Source organism: Myodes glareolus, chromosome 5 (assembly GCF_982192425.1).
Source record: "Myodes glareolus chromosome 5, mMyoGla1.1, whole genome shotgun sequence".
Taxonomy (NCBI): domain Eukaryota; kingdom Metazoa; phylum Chordata; class Mammalia; order Rodentia; family Cricetidae; genus Myodes; species Myodes glareolus.
In genome coordinates this window covers 34,270,323-34,290,411 of record NC_142030.1, presented here as the reverse complement: position 1 = coordinate 34,290,411, position 20,089 = coordinate 34,270,323, and the positions used below count along the sequence as shown (strand labels likewise).

Sequence of the window (20,089 nt, the reverse complement as noted above, 5' to 3'; positions counted from 1 at the left end):
AGAAAGTCTCCAGCATACCAGGTCCCATGCTTATGGCTCTGGAATGTTCCTGAGAGTTCCAAATAGCAACCCGTCACTGTTGCCAGCCTAGCTCTGCTCCCGTTTACAGCCCTCAGTGAAACTGTCCTCCAGGAGGAGGTGAAGGCAAGTGACGGCAGGTGAGGGGGTGAGGGCGGGATCAGAGATAGAATCCTCACAACCAAAAGAGGCTTCACACAGGCTCTACTGCTAGGTCAGTAAACCTGAGAATGCTTTGCCTCCAGAGTGTTGGTGGTTTTCCTGGAGAAAAATGGACCACATAGAAGAGGTGAATTCTAGCCCAGGAGTTGCTCCCTTGTAGAAAATCTATCAGGGAAAAAAATTGAATGCAGAGGGGTGGGTGCTCATGGCAGATGCTGCAGTGGTAGCAGAGGGGTGGGTGCTCATGGCAGATGCTGCAGTGGTAGCAGAGGGGTGGGTGCTCATGGCAAATGCTGCAGTGGTAGGGCTGTAGTGGGAAGATGATGAGATGCTGTATAATTCGAGTATCCCTGTCCTGCTGGGCCCCCCTCCCCCCGGACCAGTTTCTCTCTGCCAGCCTGTTCCTGAATAACCACTCAGAGGTTTAATATCAGTGACAATTGTCTGGCCCGTGCTCAGGCTATTACTAGCTTGCTCTTTCTTTAAATTAGCCATTTCTATTTGTTTATGTGGTGTCTCCTCCACTCTGCCTACTCTCGCTGTGTGTATCTTTGTTTGGACATCTTGTCTAGCTTTACTCTGCTAAGTCATTGGCTGAAACAACTTTATTCATTAACCAAAAGCAAACAAATACGGAAGGACATCCCACATCATCTCCCCTTTTCTAATTAAAAGGAAGGTTTTAACTTTAACATAGTAAAATTGCACATAATAAAACGGTTATCAGGCAAGAATTCCAGTTACAACATTTAGTCTCTTTGCATTAGGCACAATTAAAGAAAATGCTTTATCACCTACCTTATCTTTGTGAATCTAAGGCTTTAGTGCTGTCTCTTCTGGGGACTTGTTGACATCCAGGCCTGTTCCAGCTGAGGTCTGGGAGGGGGCAGTCCTGGAAGGCCTAGCATGGCAGGTAGCATTGTGGGTGTTGGCATTTATGAGCAGTTCATAAAAATATGGGCAGTCTGAGGAGATGTGATGTGGTTTGGGCTTCGTGGAGTATCTTGAGCCGAGAATTGATCTTGAGGGTGGAATAGAACTCTCATGGCTATGGCATGGAGACAAACAGGTGGCAAAGGAAGGAAGGGACAGCAATGAGGCTGAAGAATTGAGCTTTACAAGTCTTGGTGAGTGACAAGGGACAGGGCTCCTTTCCCACACCCCTCCCAACATCGTGTTTTGATGCACTTTTCAATCCACTTTGAGCTGGGCCAACCACTGTTCTTGCCTTCCTTGGCTCTGTATGTCTTAGCTGCAGAAGTGTGAGAGAAGGGTTTGACAATGTGTGACAAAGGACAAAATATTCCTTACCTGTTAGTGCCACAGCTAGAAACCCACTCATGTGGCACAGTCCTGAGGCTGCAACACAAACCCAGGGCAGCGTGAGTGTGTCTCTAGGAGCCTCGTTGAACATGTGAGGTGGGGGAACTTGTGCATGTAACCTGAGCCCATGTCTGATCAATTAAACACAAGATACACAAGCATATGGACATATGCGTGGGAAACGCTTTCTGTGCCAACACGAGTACAAGTTGTTAATTAAGCTTGTTAGGTTCAAACAGTAGCTTGAAGACCTATGTTGTATAGTTTCCCTCATGATGTTCACATTTTTTTTTCCTGAGTTGCATGCATATTTATATTTGCCATCTAAGAAAATGTGTGGGGCCAGGGAGACTACGTCATATGGAGCCGTGAGAACCAGGAGGGACAGTGAGTGAGGTCTGGAGACATGTTGGGTTACACTTGATAACAGTATGTTCTAGAATGTGTGTACTGTGTATAATGATGGTGGCTGTAAAATACTAACCTCAGTCGGCAGGGTAAGCAAGATGAGCCCAGAAAATGATTGATCTGTGCTGGCCTCTGAAAGCTGTCACATGTTTGTGGAAGACTGGGGATTTCCAGAATACCCTGGCCTCCCAAATCCCCAGGAAGCCCTATCTCCCATATTCAAGGTCATGTCTTAGGACATTTGATCACACTGTGTTTTTCTGTACCACAGGAGACACCCGGGCTTCGATAGGACCATGCTGCAGAAATGGCAGGTATAGTCATTCCCTGGTGGTGGTGGTGGTGGTGGTGGTGGTGGTGGTGGTGGTGGTGGTGGGACTTGCAGGATATAAGCAGAAACGACCCAGATCTGTTAAGAGGATCTGTGCCATGTATTTCAGAGGAAGTTTGTGCTTTAAATGTGCTAAGTTCCAGATCTTTCTCTGACAAGATCTCAGGGATGGAAGATTAGCCTCTGCGCACTGGAGTAGGAAGTGGAGGATGTATAGGAGCCTCTATGTGTATCCATCCTCCCTTCCTTGCAAATGTGCACACATGCTCATGCTGGGGAGAGGAGGGTGTCATGCAAGTCACTTCTTAGGAAGACATGCATGGCTCCAGCACGAATGAGTCACAGTCTGGAGCTCTCAGTGCAGAAGAGACCCCAAAGAGGTCAGTCCTGCACATCCTTCCACACGGAGTCCGTACCTCTGTCTGTGCACGTTCAGCTTAAGCCAGAGAGCCCTGAGTGTTACCCTGATGAAGACAACAAGGAAAGCCCTTCCCAGAGCATCAGAGGCGGACCAGTGAGGACTCCTTTCTTTGTAGCTACCGTCTTTTAGCTCATTTTTCTAACGGTGAGAGGATCAGCAATGAGTTCACAGCCAGCATTTGTGCTGGCATTCGGTCAGCATTTGATGTCCCACTTGGCTTTGGATTGCTGGTCTACTACTTCTTTGGCTAGTATAGCTTCCTAAATATGCTCGCTTCCCTTCACACTCAGCTCAGTGGGTGCTAGCCTGCCATGGTGATGGCTCCTGTAGAAGATGTGGACAAAGAACTTAGGTGCCACCTGCTTGTTCTCCTGCAGTCTAGGCTTCCTGTTGGGGGTCAGGGTGAGGTCCCCATAGCCTCAGATGGCTATCAGATGTGTTAGACTTGTCCCCCTTTGTCTCTTCTGACAGAAAAGGGAGCTCAGCAATTTTGAATACCTCATGTACCTCAACACCCTGGCTGGAAGGACCTACAATGACTACATGCAGTATCCTGTGTTTCCCTGGGTCCTTGCTGACTACACCTCAGAGGTAAAGTATTCTCTAGGATAGGCCCCAGGGCTTCAGGGACTTCCTGTCCCTATCATGAGCACACAGCCTTATCGTGAGCTTCAGTTCTCTGGGCCTCAAAGCTGCTAGGCTCTCCTGAAGCCGTTGCGATCTTTACCTGGGTTCCTGCCACAGATCCAGTGAGATTATCACCACGACTGGGATTATGTTAATCAGCACATGGATGACATGAGCCTCAGAGGGCTTCCTGTCACCTCTTAAGGAAACTGTAGTCTATCTGCTGGATCAGCATGGAAGATGCTGCATTCACAGAGAACCTCTTCGTGGGCTTCCTTCCTAGAATCAATGGGTAAAGAGAGAGAAAAGGGGTCTGAGGCAGAGAGATGAAAAGGAAAAGACAGTAACCCATTCTGCCTAGTATAGCCGTGGAATCTGAGCTCCACCCCAACGCCTGAATAAAGACATGACATGGCCAGGGAGGCTCATGGCAAGATCAGACTACTTGTCTCTCTTGGCCTCCATTTTTGGATCTCAGCACGCAGGAGTCAGGAGGGGGAAAACCTTACAGCAAGATTTGAGGGGTGTGTGTGTGTGTGTGTGTGTGTGTGTGTGTGTGTGTGTGTATGTATGTATATATGTAACCTGGTCGTGAAGTAGGTCTGGGCCCTTATACTTGGGGCCCAGTATCAGGGAATGTTTATCAGGGGATGTGTTGAGTGTGTTAAAAATCAAAAGTTCGTGAGTAGTGGGTTGGAGCAGCCTGACCCGCCCTGACCAATTCTGCCTATGGATGTTTATGTGAAAGAGCCTCGGGTTTGGAGGATGGAAACCTTTGCCTTCTGTGGCTTCCCATCTCCATTTCAGACACTGAATGCAGCAACGTCCTCTCGCTGGGCCACCCCTTGTTTTTTCTCACACTAATGGTCTACCTGAAGCCAAGACCTTATACGTAGGAACCTTCAAAATTCAAGGATCAAACCATGCTTGCAAAGCAGCGTTTGTAAACATTCGCTGTTTAATACATACCTGGCGCTTAAAATTGTGATTATTTTCCTGTGTTTAAAAATTGGGAAATTTGGGGGGGCCATGGAGATAGCTCAGTGGATCAGAGCACTCTCTGCACAAGCATGGGCGTCTGAGTTTGAACCTTAGCACCCATGTACAAAGCTAGGCATGGCTGGGTGTCCTATAATCCCAGAGGTGGGAATTTCAGTAGCCTGTTAGCTAGCCATCTTTGCTAGAGCCGTGAACCTCTGGTTCAGTGAGGACCTTCTTTTACCCTCCATGTTCACACATGTGGGCATGGGCACCTGGAAACTTGCAAGCCTACACCACATACATGCAACATGACACACACACACACACACACATGCTTGCACTCACTCACACACACACACTCATATACCCACAGATGTCCACATTCACACACACACTCAGATACACACTCACACACACTCACACACACACTTGGGGGATTTCTCCTGACCATCTGGGAACTCAGGGGAAAGTGGAGCTCTGGCAGCTGTGAATCACTACCCGGACACTGAGAAGGGGCTGCATTCCTTTTGTCCGGGACTGCTTTCTGCCTGCGTTTGAGGTTGTGACAGCTCGTCCCTTGATCAAAGGACTGTGAAAAGAGATTTGTGAAGAAACACCCCCCCTCTCACAGAGAATGTCTAAATTCAGGGATACTTAGTGTCCCCACTGTCCCCCAACATGCAGAGCAAGTCTCTGAAGACACCGAAGTCCTTCCCATCCCCACTGAGGTGAATTCTCAAGGTCAGGAGTGTTATGCCCAGATCTCAGAGTCCCCCCAAAACAACTACGAAACCAAGGCCTGTATGTAAAAGCAAAGAGCCTTTATTCTTACACAGGTTTGCAAATTTGGACTCCCCGTGTGTCCAACGTATTGGAATGGTAGGAGAGCCCCGAACTCAATTGGGGTTGGGTTTTTATAATAGCAAAGGTAGGGATGAGGGGTTTCTAAGATTCAGGACCCCTAATTGGCTGACATTTGTCTAGGGGTGTCCTGGTGAAAAGCGATGGGTGTGTGCTGGCAGGTGATCCTGTCTGCAATGGTTGGAACATTAAGAGTTTCCTTTGGATGGTCTGTTCCTAGGTGGTGCCTGGGTGGTCTCAGTTTGTGATCTTTCTTGGAACCAGGTATTTTCTAAGGGTAAACTACTGAGACTCGAGCCTCTATTGAGCTTGTCATGGCTGGGTTCTACAAGGAGCAGGGACAGCATTACACACCTTAATTGTCCAAAAGATAGTAGACCTAAAAAAAGTCAACATGTTCCCTTCATCTCCCTCCTCCCCCACCAGTCCCATGACCTCTAACTTCCTATAAAATCAGTTTGACTCAAAGCAGGCCCCTGAACTATTACAGCAAACTATTTAGTAATGGCAACAGTTAAAAGTCTTACAGGCAATGGGAATTCTTTTGAAAGTCTCTTTCAGAGCCTGGTGGTCACATTCTGATTTGGGTCATCTAGGAACAGGCTCGGCTTGAATCGACTTGAACCCATCTTCCCTCCTCTCACTTCCCATCTCTGCCCTATTAAGTCTTTGTGGATCACTGGCTTCAGGGCCATAAAACTCCAGGTAGCTAGCTAATCACCACAGGGGTTCAGACCAAATGACAATAAACCAATAAAGGGAGCCATAAAACTAAAGAGCGTGGCTCCTGGGGCTCCAGGGGCCTGGGGGAGTTAACTCAGCTGCCTGTCTGCCTTCTAGATGTTGAACTTGACAAATCCCAAGACTTTCCGGGATCTTTCGAAGCCAATGGGGGCTCAGACCAAGGAAAGGAAGTTGAAATTTACCCAGAGGTTTAAAGAAGTTGAAAAGATTGAAGGTGGGTACATACCTGCTTAATTTTGGCTGAGTGTGTGTGTGTGTGTGTGTGTGTGTGTGTGAATGTGCACAGGTATACATAGGTGTGTGCAGTGCTGTTCTTCTCAACCTCTTGAAAAGATCAGTAACTTGGTCTGTTGTGCAGTCCACCAGTGATTATGTTTATGAAGAATTCTTGAATCCGGCCGTTAGCATTATGATTGCACGAGAGAATCACCTGGAAGATCTTGTTAACTAAGGGGACTGGAGAGATGGCTCACCAGTTAAGAGCACTTCCTGTTCTTGCAGAGAATTCCAGTTTGGTTCCCAGCACCCACAAGGCTATGTCTAGCCATCTGTAACTCCAGTTCCAGGGGATCCAATGCCCTCTTCTGGCCCCTGTGTGCAGTGCATGGATGTGATTCACTTCAACGAAAGCAAAACATCCATAAGCATAAACTAAGAAGAAATCTTTTTTAAAAAGTGTGTAGTAAGGCACAGCCTGCGTGATTTTTATGGCCATCCTGGATGGGAAAAATATGCTGAGAGCTGGCAACTTCACATCTGGTGTGGGAAGTTAGAGGGACTGCACTCATCTAGTGTTTCTGTCTGGCACAGTCCTTCCCAAAGCACAGAGAAAAGAATCTCTGAGTTTAAGCAACTTGACCACCTTTCAGTGATAGAGTCCACTACTGACCGGCTCTAGAGCCCAGTCCTCGGACTTTGCAATCCATACCTCACCTGTACAATCCTTGCATATTTGTGTGCCGTCCAAGCTGTTAGTACCTCTGTGCTTTTCCTTACGTCTGCTTGCCTCCTGAATTTCAATAAATGCACTTTAAAATGCTCCTCTCAAGCACAAGGAAGTCTGTCTGCTGCTTCCGGGTGGGCAGCCACCCTCAGGCGTGTTTTTTTTTGTTGTTGTTGTAGGCGACATGACTGTCCAGTGCCATTACTACACCCACTACTCCTCAGCCATCATTGTTGCTTCCTACTTGGTCCGGATGCCACCCTTCACGCAGGCCTTCTGCTCCTTACAGGTAAGTTACTGTCGTTTCTTCCTGGATGCAAGGGCATGTACACACAGAGTCTCAGGCTTGGGTAAGGAGGGCGCCTCCTCTCTGAAAACCCGAACCTTAACTTGGCGCCTACACTTGTAGGAAGATTGCTTTTTATTCTCAATACTTGCACCTCTGCCTAATTGGTTAAAAGAAATACCCCCAAAGAGGAGGGAATAAGAAAATTTCTTATGAAAAAAATGTGAAAATGTAATACAAATAAGATACAGTGAAAAAGAAAAGTAAAAATTGTAACACGAGGGCCAGCTTGTTGGGGTTTCTGTCCCGCCCAGTACCCCAACAAGCCAGCAAGTCCCAAGGAAAATCACATGGAGTCTACATCAGGTTATAAACTGATTGGCCCATTAGGTCAGGCTACTTATTAGCTCTTATAACTTATGTTACCCCATTATCCTTATCTATGTTAGCACATGGCTCCGTACCTTTCTCAGCGTGACAACTTACATGTTGCCTCTTCGGTGGTCTGCGCAGGAGTGGCTGAGAGAGAGCTTCTGCTTCCAGAATACTCCCAGTCTCTTTGCTCCACCCCTACTTCCTGTCTGGCTTTCCCGCCTATACTGCCTGCCTGGCCAATCAGCGTTTTATTAAAATATGATTAACAGAATACAGATAATTCTCCCGCACCATTTCCCTCTTTTTTTTTTAAACAAAGGAAAATACCCATAATCCATTTGTTGGGAATGTGGGCGTAGTATTTCAGGCTACTTCCTGCTGGTTGGGGGCGCTGATAGTCTTAAGGGGACCTAAAGAAAATTTAGAGTTATAATCAAGTCATGACTGGAGTATCCTGTGAGTCTCAATCATCTCAGGCAGCAGTCTTGGATCAGTTCTGGATGTAGACCTCTGTCATCTGGGCCATCTGCTCCTATCGGAGATTTTTCAGGTGGCCTCCCTTGGTCAAAGGTGATTATTCTTAACTCTGAATAAATCCAGAGTCTCTCGTTTTCTGTGGAAACAAAAGCAAAATCTCTTCTCCAAAGTAACATACCTTTTGACTTCAGTTTTGAAGCCAAGGTATTTTCAAAATTCCTATCTTGGGTTAGTTCAGCAGCATTTATAAACAAAAGTCTTTTAGCAGTTGTTGCTCCTTCCTCAGCAATCAAACAATTTAAAGAGAGCATAAAAGCATACAGTATGAAGATTTTCTGTGCATTTTCCATCCTTATGTGGCTTTATTTTAACCTCTATTTCTTTTATTTTTACTTTTACTTTTTGAGACAGGATCTTTGTATATCTTTGTCCTGGAATAACACTGTAGACCAGGCTGTCTTTGAACTCACAGAGATCCTCCTGTCTCTGCCTCCCCAGTGCTGGGATTAAAGGTGCATGCTACCACACCTTGAACTCACAGAGATCTGTCTCTGCCTCCCAGGCATTGGGATTAAAGGCGTGTACTACCACACCTTGAGGTCACAGAGGTCAATCTACCTCTACCCCTTGAAGTCACAGAGGTCAATATGCCTCTGCCTCCCAGGCATTGGGATTAAAGGTGTGTACCACCACACCCAACTACTCTCTTTCTTTCCTTTTAACTTTAAGAACTTTAACTTTTAGCCTGCATATACACACTGTAAACCATTTAGAGGTTTTCTTCCTCTTTGAATCTCTCTTTACTGTATATTTTTCTTTTTCTGACCACATGAGCCATTAATTTACTAAGCAATATGGAGAGCCGTGGCTTTGACGGCTAGATCCAGCTCATTCCTTAGCTTTTCAGCCTCAAGGCTGAGGTACCAGCCAGAGCTGTGTTCACTGCCACAACTCTATGGCGTTTCAAGGTCCTTGCCAGCAAGCAAGCTGCAGCATTCTGCTCACAGACCACACTCAGTCGGACTGCCTGCCTGAAAGAGTCAGAGTTTGCTCTGGCAGGACAGCCCAGAAAGCCGGCATTTTAAAACAGCACAGCTTTTTTCCTGCTACGACTGAAAACCGAAAAGCATGTGTTCAGCTTTTCACCAACAGCATTTAAGTGTTTCGTGGCAGGACCTCTTAATGAGCTGCAAGGTTTTGCAGTTAAGGCTGAGTCAGGAAGCCTCTCTTAAATGAGAACATTGCTTGCCTCTAGCAAGCAGAGCAGACCCGAGAAATTGCTGCCACCAAGAAAACATGCTTCACTCTATTCTTTCCCAAACTTTCTCAAGCTTTCTGTGGATTCAGTTATCCACGTTGGCGCCATATGTAACAATTGCTAAGACTAAAAATGTCGTCATCAAAGACCAATAAAGAAAAGGGACAATGAGCATCAAAATGCACAGATCTGTGCTAACTACAAATGAAAGCCTCCATGGAACAAATCAATTATCTGAACTAAAAACAAACAAACAAACAAAAAAAACCCAGCTAACTCAGAACCCATCCATAAGCTAACAAGCCACTACCTTGCCAGCCTAGGATTGGCAGGTTTCACAAATGAGAAGCAGATACCTAACCAAGTCTGCTTCTGGATAGTCAGCGACTTCCACTTAAGCAAGGACACACTGCAAAGTTATCTGCTGCTTCTCTGAAAGTTAAGTTATCTGGGTCGCCTGTGTTGTTTCATCCGGCAGTCCTGGAGGAGCTGGAGATTAGCCAGTGCTGGGATCCTGGTTGCAGAATTTCAAAGTCAGAGTCCCTCGTCGGCACCACTGGGACAGTGCTGAGATCTTTGAGTGCTTTGTCTCCCTTCCCATGAAACCCTCCCCTGAAATCCTGCACCCAAGGATCCCATCCAGAGGCAGAGCTGTGGAAATGTGGAAAGCTGTCAGGTAGTGCAGCCTGAGCCAGCCAGCTGAGCTCACTGCAGGGACCGAGTTCATGGCTGACATGATCACCACCTTGCAATGGTCCTATGAGAGAAAGCCATGGGCCTCATGATCAGGGGCCCACTGAGCACACATGACCTCACGCTAACACATGAACCTTATCTCAGAGAAGTTTTAGTGCCCCAGAAGCTGTGAGTTTGGGTTACTCAAAATACATTGACCCTGAGAGACAAGAGTCACCCTTAGCTGGCACGGACATACTCCTAATCCCTGGGAAAGAATGGAAAGGCAAGGCCAGGCATCTTCCCAGTAAGGAGTGAGCCCCTCACATCGTTTGTTTCTTGGCACACATCCCCCTTTCCCTGAGTGTGTGGCTTGTCTAGACTTTGAATAACCCCCGTATCTCTGGAAATCCACTCAGAAATAATAAGTGTGCTCCCCCTGGGCCTTTCTCAGGCAACAAGCATCTTAAGTAAGTTTAGTTTGGAGAATGAATGGTCCCAGAGCTCTACCCCATGCCAGGAACCTCATCCAGATGTTGCTCATTAATCCACAAGAAATGATGATCACTGCTGTTGATGATAATGATGGATTCTGCTGCTGCTTCCCAGTCAGGGAGCCAAAGCCGTCAAATGTTCAGGATGCTTTCACAGCTTCCCTTTGGCCTTCGCGCCAGACGCAGTAAAGCCAGAGGTCCTAGCTCGACTTGTTGCTAAGGGTCTTTCCCCACAGGGAAGAGATGGAGTGGAAAGGAGACAGGCTGTGCTGTGAGATTTACAAACCTGCCACTTAATAGGTACAGATAGCCCACGTGTTATGTTACCTCTGGAAATGAGGGTTTGTTTTGCACAGATGACTGGATCATTCAGAAGAGCAAATGAGAAAACCTAAGGAAAGCCGCTAGTGTTTGGGTAGAAGTTGCACCCCAGCCCCTGGCATCTCTGGTGGTCAGCCACGACTACTTCCTCCCTTCCCTCTGTGACCAACCAGATCTGATCTGAGCAGAACTGAACTTGTTCAAGCTGGTCTCCTCTGGCTTAAACTACTTTAAAGCAGCCTAGACTACAATAAAGCATCCCAGAGCAGACTGAGCCAGATTAAACAGGTTTGCGAAGCCCACAAGAATATCTGGGTAATGATGCTAATCGTTAGTGTGAGCTCTCTGTAGCCCGTTTGCTTCAATAATAACTAGTTAGTTCAAACTCGTTTGGGATGGTCTAGCTCAAGGTGAGATGACCAGAGCCAACTTTTTACGTTTTTAGGAGGCACCTGAGCAATTGTTAGTGTGACCGCACTGGGAATCTCAAGTGTGACTCTTAGTTTTTTCTGGCTCAAGTTTGTCTTTTGGTAGATTGGCTCATCCAAATTGTAATCATGGGAGCTCCCTGTGTAAACCCTTTGCTCTGGACCAGTGAATTTCCAGTTGGTCATCACTGCCCTGAAGAGCCAGACATCGTTTGTCTTGTCCTAGAATAAAACAACAACAATTTTAGTTCTTCAATGGATGAGTAAGTAACATCTGTGAGAGAATCCTCCCTGGGCCTCACCAGATCTCAGAAGGAATGTTCTGGCATCTTCGTTTCATCTCATCTGCCTCCTAGGGGCAGGCCTGTCTCTTCTCAAGAGACTTTTGCCTACCCTCCTTCATGGTGACATCGGCTCCTTCCTTGTGGTCTCACCCTCCAGAGGATCTGACTTCTAAGTTGGCTGTGGATGAGTTGAAGGGTGGAGTGTGAGAGGTTCCAGGACACCTGCAGAGAGGCCTTCTACATTTGCAGGACGCTGGGGCTCTGAGCTTTGAGGGTCAGCATGCTCTCCATTCTGAGCTGAGCAGACTGCCGTTTACCTGCCAATGTGAGTGAGTCACTGGGGCCCCAGAGCCCTGTGTCCTGGCTCTGCCCCCTGATGTGGAATAGACCATGGCATTTCTCTGGATTTGGTTTTCTTATTCATGAGACAAAGATGGAGGGTAAGATACGGCTTCTGAAGTTCATTTCATAACATCACTAGCCTGGAACACACTTCCAGATGATGCAAAGTACCTTACCCTTACCACTAAAACGTTTAAGCTTTCCCATTGTGGCAAAGTGTCCTGTAGCTACTTTTAAACATAGATCTTGGTGGTATGAAGTGCCAGAGTAGTGTGCCATGGAGCACATTTTCTGCCACACACTGTGTGCTTGTGTGACACACCTGGTGTGGCCTGCTGAGCTGCTGACAGGCCAACATGGGACACTGTGGGCTCTATGACTGACTTACCATGTACTGGCCCAGTGTGGGGATAGCACCAGGATTTTCACAGTTTCAGGACTTCAATGAAGTGTGTCCCGACTCTGTAAGAGGCTCTTTACGCCCCCGTGGTTAAATGCTACTACATTTAGGCCCATTTTTAGAATTGATGCTCTTTAGTATTGATGTGTTTCTCTTTCTACTCAAAGTTGTCAATACAGTGATGGATTTTTATAGTCTAGAAGATATTGAATAATTGCTCATCCGTGAGGTTGGTTCCAGGACCCCTCTCCCATACTGCAATCAGAGGATGCTCACGTGACTTATATAAGAGGGCATCGTATTTGCATAGAACCTATACATCCTCCCATATCCTTTAAACTACCTCTAGATTATTTACAATGTCCACTCCAGTACAAATGACCTATAAGCAGTTGTGATACTATATGGTACAGTGAACTGTGAGAAGAAAAAGTCCATACACTTGAGACAAACATGATCTATTAAAATAATTCCTGTCTACGGTTTTGACTTTAAGTGTGGATCCATCTCTCAGATATGGTCTTTCAACTGTAGATGTGTGTGTTGTGTGTGGTCTGAGCAGGTGGAATGTATGTAGACTGTGACCAGACTTGTCATGGTCATGTGCTCTATGGTTCACTCCTTCTCTGGGAGGGATGGACCACTGTATTCAGAGCAAGTGGTTGATACCCCATCTTGATGACAATCCCAGTATTCTATAGTTCTCATGAGCCTTGTCTATGGAGATCCAGGATCTATGAGCCTCCTGAAAGCCAAGTCATTGTGAGGCTACACCCCTGCTGTGAGACCTTAGCCCTGGCCTGTGTTTCTGTCCTAGCAAAAGTGCTGTCTATTCTCAGGCTTAAGATGAAATCTAGCCTGGGTGGTGCCCAGCAAGGCAGCCTGTTTCCAGCAAGGACACAGTGCAGCGGCAGCTGCTGTATTTAATAAGAAATGGAAATAAAACACTGTGCTAATTAAGTCCCACCCCTGTGAAGTCAGCTGTTACCAGCAGTGGAGCAGGGTTTTCCGAACTACCTGAGGCGAGATGGTGAGATGGCAGGATGTCAGGACTTTGTGTTAGGCAGATGCTGACTGCGGGGAACTGAGAATCCCAGAGTAGACTCAGCCTGTGCTGTGACCTCCCAGCTTCAGGTAGGTACCAGGGTCACAGTAACATGAGGAAGACAGAGAGCCTGTGTCAGTAAGCATTACTTCTGTGCACCCTACCTGGTGTCATCACCGCTTCCAGGTTAGGCTCCGGCCCCCAACCAAGTACTTTGCCCTTAGTACCCAATATTTTGTGCATAGTTAGGATGGGGCTAGACCAGAAAACCTCCAGTCACACTTTAAACATATCATCAGGACTTGGAAACATGGGGTTTTCAAGGTCATAAACTATAGCCTACAAGAATTTCAGGGTCCCTAGTATAGAATAATTTTGATATATGACTTTATCTAGGGGTACTAGAAAAGGCACTGGTAGAGTTGATGAGCCCAGATAAACTGGCCCTAGACTTTCCTTGGTAGTTGTATATTCGAGCTGCAGTCTCCCCATCTTCTTCAACCCCTGACTGATGAGGATGAAAGCTTGGCTTGACTCACAGTAAGAAGCATGGATGTCAACATGCTTCGGGGTACTTGCTTAAGAGAAAGGTCTCATCCTACGGGAAGGAGAGCGGTGGCTGCTCTAGGTCAGACCAGTCCCTGTTGAGAGCAGCACTGACTAGTTCCTGGGCTTCCCAAATGTCACCCATAGCATTATATTTTGGAGTAGGATGTCGAGATGGGCTGTTTGCTGAGGCTCGTGGGATGCCCAGCTAGTTTTCTCTTACCTGCCCACTCTTTCCTCTTTTCTTGGTACTATGACCTGCCCTAGAAATGCCCCTCTTACTTCCTGTCCCCATCCTAAGGTGTCTTAGCCTTTTCTACCCTCCTGTCTCTGTCCCAGGCACTGGAGAAGCCTGTCTCCCAAGACTCGACCTTTTGTTTCCAATACTTTCCACTCAATTTCTCTTTATTCCTTCGGAGAGCCCCGGGTTTTCTTCCTCATCTACTCTGAGATTGAGTCTTAAGACTGGGATCCCATCGCAGTCCCTGAAGTATACAGAATAAAAGATATAGGACTAGGACTTGAGAGATGACTTCGTGGTTAAGAACACTGGCTGCGCTTTCAGAGGATCCAAGTTTGATTCCTAGCACCCATGAGGTGGTTCACACCTTTTGTAACTTCACTCCAGGGATCCATGCCCGCTCTGCTCTCTGTGAACAATGTAAGAACACAGTGCACAGATATATATGTGCAGTCAAAAACCCATATAGGTAATTCAATACAAATTTTTAAAAAGATACAGGGCTCATTCCTTTGATACTGCTTTCTTTATACTAAGCTTACCACCTGGGGGTGGTATATCTTGCCTTCTCATATACATACTTGCTGGGACATATACTTTATTGATTTCACACCCAAAACAATCACTGAAGCTTCACAGAGGAGGGGACAGGTGATTAAATCGATTTTAAAAACTCCTTTTCACCCTCCAAGTAAGCACTGACATTCTTACCTGAGTCGGCTTAATTCCAGAGCACAGCATTCTCTACCATGGCACACTGCCTGATGGACAGATGCTCGCTGAAATCAGCTGACCCAAGTGAGCAAGTGCACTGCTTACACGATACTTCTCAACTATTAAAAAAAAATGCCTGCAGTGTGTCCCATGCTACCGTCTCGCCAGCAAGAACGACGCGGGGCACTTAGGATACTTCTGCAGTAAAGCTTTAATGCCTCTTGAGAGGGAGAGCATCAGCTTCCAAAGCGGAGACCCCGAATGAGGGGAACCCAGCCCTTATAAAGGAAACAGTCCTCGCTTCTGATGTGTCACTCTTGGATTGGTCCACTGCCCATTATCCCAGATGATGCCTCGGGAGTAGGCAGGGACGCAGCGGTAGAGAGTTACCAAGCACGTGCGCTGGGATTAAAGGCGTGTGCTACATCACCTTGAACTCACAGAGATCTGCCTGTCTCTGCCTCCCAGGCATTGGGACCAAAGGCGTATACTACCATGCCTTGAGGTCACAGAGGTCAATCTGCCTCTGCCGCCCAGGCATCAGGACTAAAGGCGTGTACTGCCACACCTTGGGGTCACGGAGGTCAATCTCTACCTTTGTTCCTAGAAGCAATGGAGAATGTGGTCCGGCCCTCCACAGCAGTGCTAATAGGTCATCAACCCGCTCCCAGGACCAATCCAATTCCTCAGCTAGATGTTAGTGGGCCGGTCTGCATTGGTCCCTGTTGGAAGGGTTTCAGTATATACCATAAAGATGTCTAGGGGCTGAAGAGATGGCTCCATGGTTATAAATGGATACTGCTCTTGCAAGGGCCCTGAGTCTGAGTCTGAGCACCCATGCTCACAGTTCACAACTGCTAGCTCTAGTAGAATCTATTGCCTCTGACTCTGTGGGCATGAACATCATGCACATGTGTGCACATGTGTGTATGTGTATATATCATGTATGTATACATACATACATAATGAAAAATAGCAAATATTAATAGAAAAGAATATATGTGTAGTCACATGTTCTTGAACACATGTAACGCCTGAGTTTCTTCTGAGTATGGACTAAAGATTGAATGTTTGCCCTCTGACCTTCTTCCTGCCCAGGCTAGAGAGGGGTTTAAGAATGTCATGACTAAAAGGTTTACCCAGGGACAGCAGCAACCTAAGGCTCATGCAAACGGAGCATTTTGCATGCATGCTTTCAGCAATATGCATTCTTTTTCAGGGCAAGTCATTCACGTCCTATGTGCTTGCGCAAGGGCCAACATTTCCCTGATTGTAACTGGATGTTCAGAAACTCCCCTTGTCATATCCTCGCCTCTCCACTGCTTCACTCATAATTGCTGAGCGCTTCTTAATATTATAGATGAGCAAGATACCGCAGATAATCTTCTGATCCCTACTATATTCAAAATACATTGCTGGTGATTCTCCATGTAGGTTATCCCGTGTGTGTGAACCTTTTGTCTCTGAGCTCTGTAGCCTTAACTTGGCCCCACTGCCTTCCAGCTTTGAGCAGCACACAGGAAATCATCTACCACTGAGCAGTTGTTACGTACGATTTTCTTCACGTACGATTTTCTTCACGTACGATTTTCACTGGTCATTTGCATACACATATTCACGACAGGCAAGAACAGTTGCAGGATGGGCAAGGGGGACGATCTCAGCTGGGGAGCTCTTGCCCGTCACTTCCTTCCTCCCCATTTCCAGACTACATTTTGCTGTTGCTTACTCCACTTGACGGACTTTCTTCCTGTGGGTCACTCTGCAAGGCTGAACTGCACAGCTCAGTGCTTCTCGGTCTTGCCCTGTCTCTTGTCATCTCTGCCTGCTTGCCTAAGAACTGAGGTCTGTCTGAGACTGACTGCCAGCGGGCGCTGGATTTTGTGTCAACCCGCATACTCACAATATGAGCAACAAAGCAACTCCACTTTTTCTTCTAGGGAATTTGGTGTTTTCTTTTGTATTGCAGAAGTGAGAAAACCCATTAATTTTGAAACAAATGTATGCAAATACATTTATTAATATAGGAAATAGGAAAATCAGTTATTGCTTCCTTTATAAATAATACAGGCTTAAGTTTTAAAGATATTACTTTTGCTAAACTGCATTAGACAGCTGTGAAAAAAATAACATTTTTCTTTGTGGTAATATCTTTAACCAGATTTGTAGCACTAACAATATTTCCTATGTATATATTATTTTTATTTAATACAGGTAATCTTTTTATTACCAAATCATATTGTTTCTCAGGAGATTACCATCAGCACTTATAAAAGCTGCAAAAGGAAAAATGGGACCAGGAGAAGACATCAATCTCCCACGATGTGAGACTCAGGCTGCAGATTAAATATACAAAGCTCTTAATATATTTCAATGAGCGACTCGTTAGGTGCAGATTTATTTAGATTTCCCACACTTCATTTCTATTTCCATTTTGATTTGATGGTGGACATTGTCTCTTAATTTTAATGCAGAGCAAAGTGACCTGGGTGGGGACACATCTTGAAGCTGTGTGTTATGGTCGAGACCTCATGGGGACCCGGATGTCTTAGTGTTTCTGTCTTTGTGCAGAAAATGACGTATGGCTCACAATGGATCAATACCTCTGGCTCAGAAAATGGACCACACAGTTCTTGCCTACCAGGTTGCCCAGAGGTGACATGCCTTAGATATGTACAGATAGATCCTCTTCTCTCAGAAAGAACTGAGTCCTATTCAACTTTCCACTTCCACATAGTAGGTCAAGTTTGTGCCAGTTCTAGCGATTTCCTTAGGGACTGGCAGAGCAAAACATACCCTTTATAGCTGTACCCATGGGCTTGGCCCCAGCTCTGGCATCCGCTGCTTTGATAGCCTTGGGGAAACCAGTGCACTTAGGGTGCCAGTTTTCTGGCCTATAAAATGGAGATGCCAATTCATTCCTGACTTCAGGGCTCTTTCCTCGGAGGCCGAGTGGTTAGAGGGAGACATACATGTGCCTGATCACGTCTCCCTTCCTCCCCCAGGGCGGAAGCTTTGATGTGGCTGATAGAATGTTCCACAGTGTGAAGAGCACGTGGGAATCTGCCTCCAAGGAGAACATGAGTGACGTCAGGGAGTTGACCCCTGAATTCTTCTACCTGCCCGAGTTTCTAACCAACTGTAATTCAGTGGAGTTTGGTGAGTAGAAGTGTGGGAGAGCCTGCTGGGCGAGGCCAGGGAGCTCGGGATTTCTCCCACAGGTCTCCACCTGTTTCTTTGATGGAAACCCTACTAGGCTCCTAGTCAGGACCAGTGCACAGAGGGTGAAGTCTCTGCTGGGTGACAGATCATGACTGCAAAAGTGTCTTCCCAGGAAGGGTGCTGGGTCCCAGGTTTCCAGGACAGCATCCAGTACCTATCTTGGGCAGTGGCCTTTTCTCTGAGGATGCCAAGAGATGAGGTCCATAGTGAGATAGTAGCCAATAATCCAGAACCCTTGCTGACGACTGAGGTCTAGCACTGCCTACCCACATTCCCCTCCCCCTTCACAGGGTTTCTCTGTGTAAAAGCCCTGAGTGTCCTGGACCTAGCTCTGTAGACCAGGCTGGCCTTGAACTCACAGAGTTCCATCTGCCTTTGCCTCCTAAGTGCTGGGATTAAAGGTGTGTGCCACCACCGCTGGACCCACATTCTTATCTTGAGGTTCACTAGCCCCATTTCCGCTGTGGCTGACTTCTGGGTGGCACATCCTCTTTCTTATAACCTAGGATGTGTCAGACCTTCTTCCTGCTTCAGAGACAGCACAGAGAGTGACAGAGACTCAGGGGCCTGGGAGGCCCTGGAGACTGCACATGTGCCATGAGTCTCTCCCGTGAATGTGTGTGAGAGAAAGGTGGAAGGAACCATATGCTGAGGGGATGAATGGTCAGAGCTAGAGCAGGCGGTAAGCAAGCTCTCTAGCCAGATCAAGAGAAGCCATGGCTACTCCAGACAACACCTGGAGGTGGATATTAATATCCTTCAGGCCTGCCCACTTTTAGCCCCTCCCTTTTCCTTCAAGCAAGGGTTCAGACCTGGGTTCAGGCCAAGTGAGATCATTTCCCACAAAGTCTCATGTGGTTTCCAGCCCTGGGCATGAGGCCACAGTGCCATGGGCACCTCAAGTCTCTCCAATTCTGGTCCAGCCAGCAAGCCTGACCTGGGTCCTTGGTGAGCCTGGCAGTGTTTGGGTTCTCAGATGCCTAACAGAACCGTGCAGAGTTCACCTCTGCCTTTGGATTACAGCTGTGTCCTTGGAGGAAGATGTGACAGGCTTAGATGGAGAAATGACAGGGTCAGAGACAGCCAGGTGTCATTAGGAGAACACGTGACTATATAGTACCTACTGTGCACAGGCACCTCAGGCAGATGTGGTTTATCCTAAAGACATGTTCCAGGTGAGGAGACGGGATTTACATTATAAACAAATAAAGACGCAAAATTGCCAGGTGCCGAGAAACCCTGTGAGGAAGACAGTCAGGGCCATGGTGTGAGAATGAATTGGGGGCACCTGTGTTATTCTGTTCCCCAGAAAGAGCCTGGAGTCTAGTGTGGGTGATGAGAAAATGAGGGTGGGCACAGCGTGAAGCCCCAGGCCAGAGGGGAATGTTGTTCTGCTTGTATCAAGTGCTCTAGAGGGCTCAAACCAAACCAAAGGAGCATTGCTAAGTGCTGGTCATGGCTGGTATTATGTTGTGAGTGCTGTATGCTTGCTTTTCTCACCTCCTGTCAGCCCTGCAAGGCTTGGTCAGCACCTTCACCCTTACAGATGGAGAAACTGAGTCCCAGGAAGGTCATGCGTTTTGTTCAAATTTGGCAGCTGGTGGAAAGGGGAGACTTGGGCTGGAAGTGAGGCTGGTCTTTCTGCTCTCTTGGGATTTTGTCATTAAAAACCCACTATAATTGGTTGAAGACTTAGGAAGACGGTGTGTGCCAAGAACATCAAGTGGTACCCGGCATAGACCTGGGTACTTGCATGCCTGGGTCATCATCAGCGTCTTCTTCTATTGGTTCATCCCTCCAGTGAAAGGCATTGTTTGTGGTGAGGCAGATGCACCAATAGTGGTAGCAGTCAGACTGTGTGACATGGAAAGCTAGCTCTAGTGTCGTTTGGGAAGCCAGGAGGACCTCATGAAGGATGCCAGCTGTAGGGCCAAGCAGGGGCTCTGTGGATAGGATTCGGAACCTAGTGTGATCTCACTTTTGTCTCCTGCTTCCCTTCACACTCAGGACGCATGCAGGATGGAACAACCCTGGGGGATGTGCAACTCCCACCCTGGGCTGATGGGGACCCAAGGAAATTCATCAGTTTGCACAGACAGGTGAGACACTCCAATCTCATGTGCACTTCGGCATCCCTGCAGGCTCCATGTAGTTTTCTATCT

At 47.0% G+C, this 20,089-nt stretch overlaps 1 protein-coding gene across 8 annotated transcripts in view; it reads left to right on the top strand.

Moving 5' to 3' along the window:
* Wdfy4 (WDFY family member 4) overlaps positions 1-20,089 on the top strand; it is a 236,893-nt gene that overhangs the window by 200,188 nt on the left and 16,616 nt on the right. For all 8 annotated transcript variants that reach the window (XM_087906241.1, XM_087906246.1, XM_087906242.1 and 5 more), the window contains 6 exons: positions 2,183-2,225; positions 3,135-3,254; positions 5,973-6,090; positions 6,999-7,108; positions 17,711-17,864; positions 19,935-20,026. In XM_087906241.1, coding sequence (XP_087762367.1) covers positions 2,183-2,225; positions 3,135-3,254; positions 5,973-6,090; positions 6,999-7,108; positions 17,711-17,864; positions 19,935-20,026 — 637 coding nt within the window. The remainder of the gene's footprint in view (positions 1-2,182; positions 2,226-3,134; positions 3,255-5,972; positions 6,091-6,998; positions 7,109-17,710; positions 17,865-19,934; positions 20,027-20,089) is intronic.